At 38.8% G+C, this 626-nt stretch overlaps 1 protein-coding gene across 1 annotated transcript; it reads left to right on the forward strand.

Moving 5' to 3' along the window:
* Nucleotides 1–221: 221 nt before the first annotated feature.
* On the forward strand, nucleotides 222–486 carry LOC106512475 (protein strawberry notch homolog 1; the record flags this gene model as incomplete). Its single annotated transcript, XM_014001084.1, is given in 2 exon segments — nucleotides 222–316; nucleotides 400–486. Coding segments are annotated over 2 exon segments (182 nt in total), but the record flags the coding sequence as incomplete, so codon positions are not given.
* Between the last annotated feature and the right edge of the window lie 140 nt (nucleotides 487–626).

Genomic DNA, 626 nt, shown 5'->3' on the forward strand with positions numbered 1-626 from the left:
CTACTGCTACTAGTGGTGACAAAGTGTATTACACCTTATTTAAAATCAATGTGGTCTCACGGCCCTCTGTGGCCCAAAGTTAAAAACGTTTGTTTTTATCTGTTTTAAACTGTTCATTTCCTCTAATCTTTTCACCCTGATGGTTTTTACAGTGCTGCATTTAGCCCTAAATATACTGTAGCAGCTGACACAGACATGTTTATTTCCTTTGCATCTATTAGACCTTGGATCTGGTGATGAGAAGGTGAAGAAGGTTGACTGTAGAAAATTTCTAACACCAGGTTATACAACATCAGGACATGTGGAACTATACACCGTAAGTCTAAATGTATTTAAGTGCCTCTCATTAATTTAAAGTTAAATGACAACATCTTCAGCTGACTCTGTCTAATTTTACAGGTAAGTGTGGAGAGGGGAATGTCTTGGGAAGAAGCCACTAATGCCTGGGCAGAACAGAATGGACCAGACGATGGCTTCTATGTTCAGGTTGGAAAATAGATTTTTAGTTTTTTATAATTTAAACTAGGGCTGCGCGGTAGACGGTAGAAACGGTATAAAGTTGACCTACGGTAGAAATTTATACTCTACCGTCCTATCGTCATTACATCATCGCAACTGTGTCAGCA

This window comes from Austrofundulus limnaeus, unplaced genomic scaffold (assembly GCF_001266775.1).
Source record: "Austrofundulus limnaeus strain Quisiro unplaced genomic scaffold, Austrofundulus_limnaeus-1.0 Scaffold7245, whole genome shotgun sequence".
In the NCBI taxonomy this organism is placed as follows: Eukaryota; Metazoa; Chordata; class Actinopteri; order Cyprinodontiformes; family Rivulidae; genus Austrofundulus; species Austrofundulus limnaeus.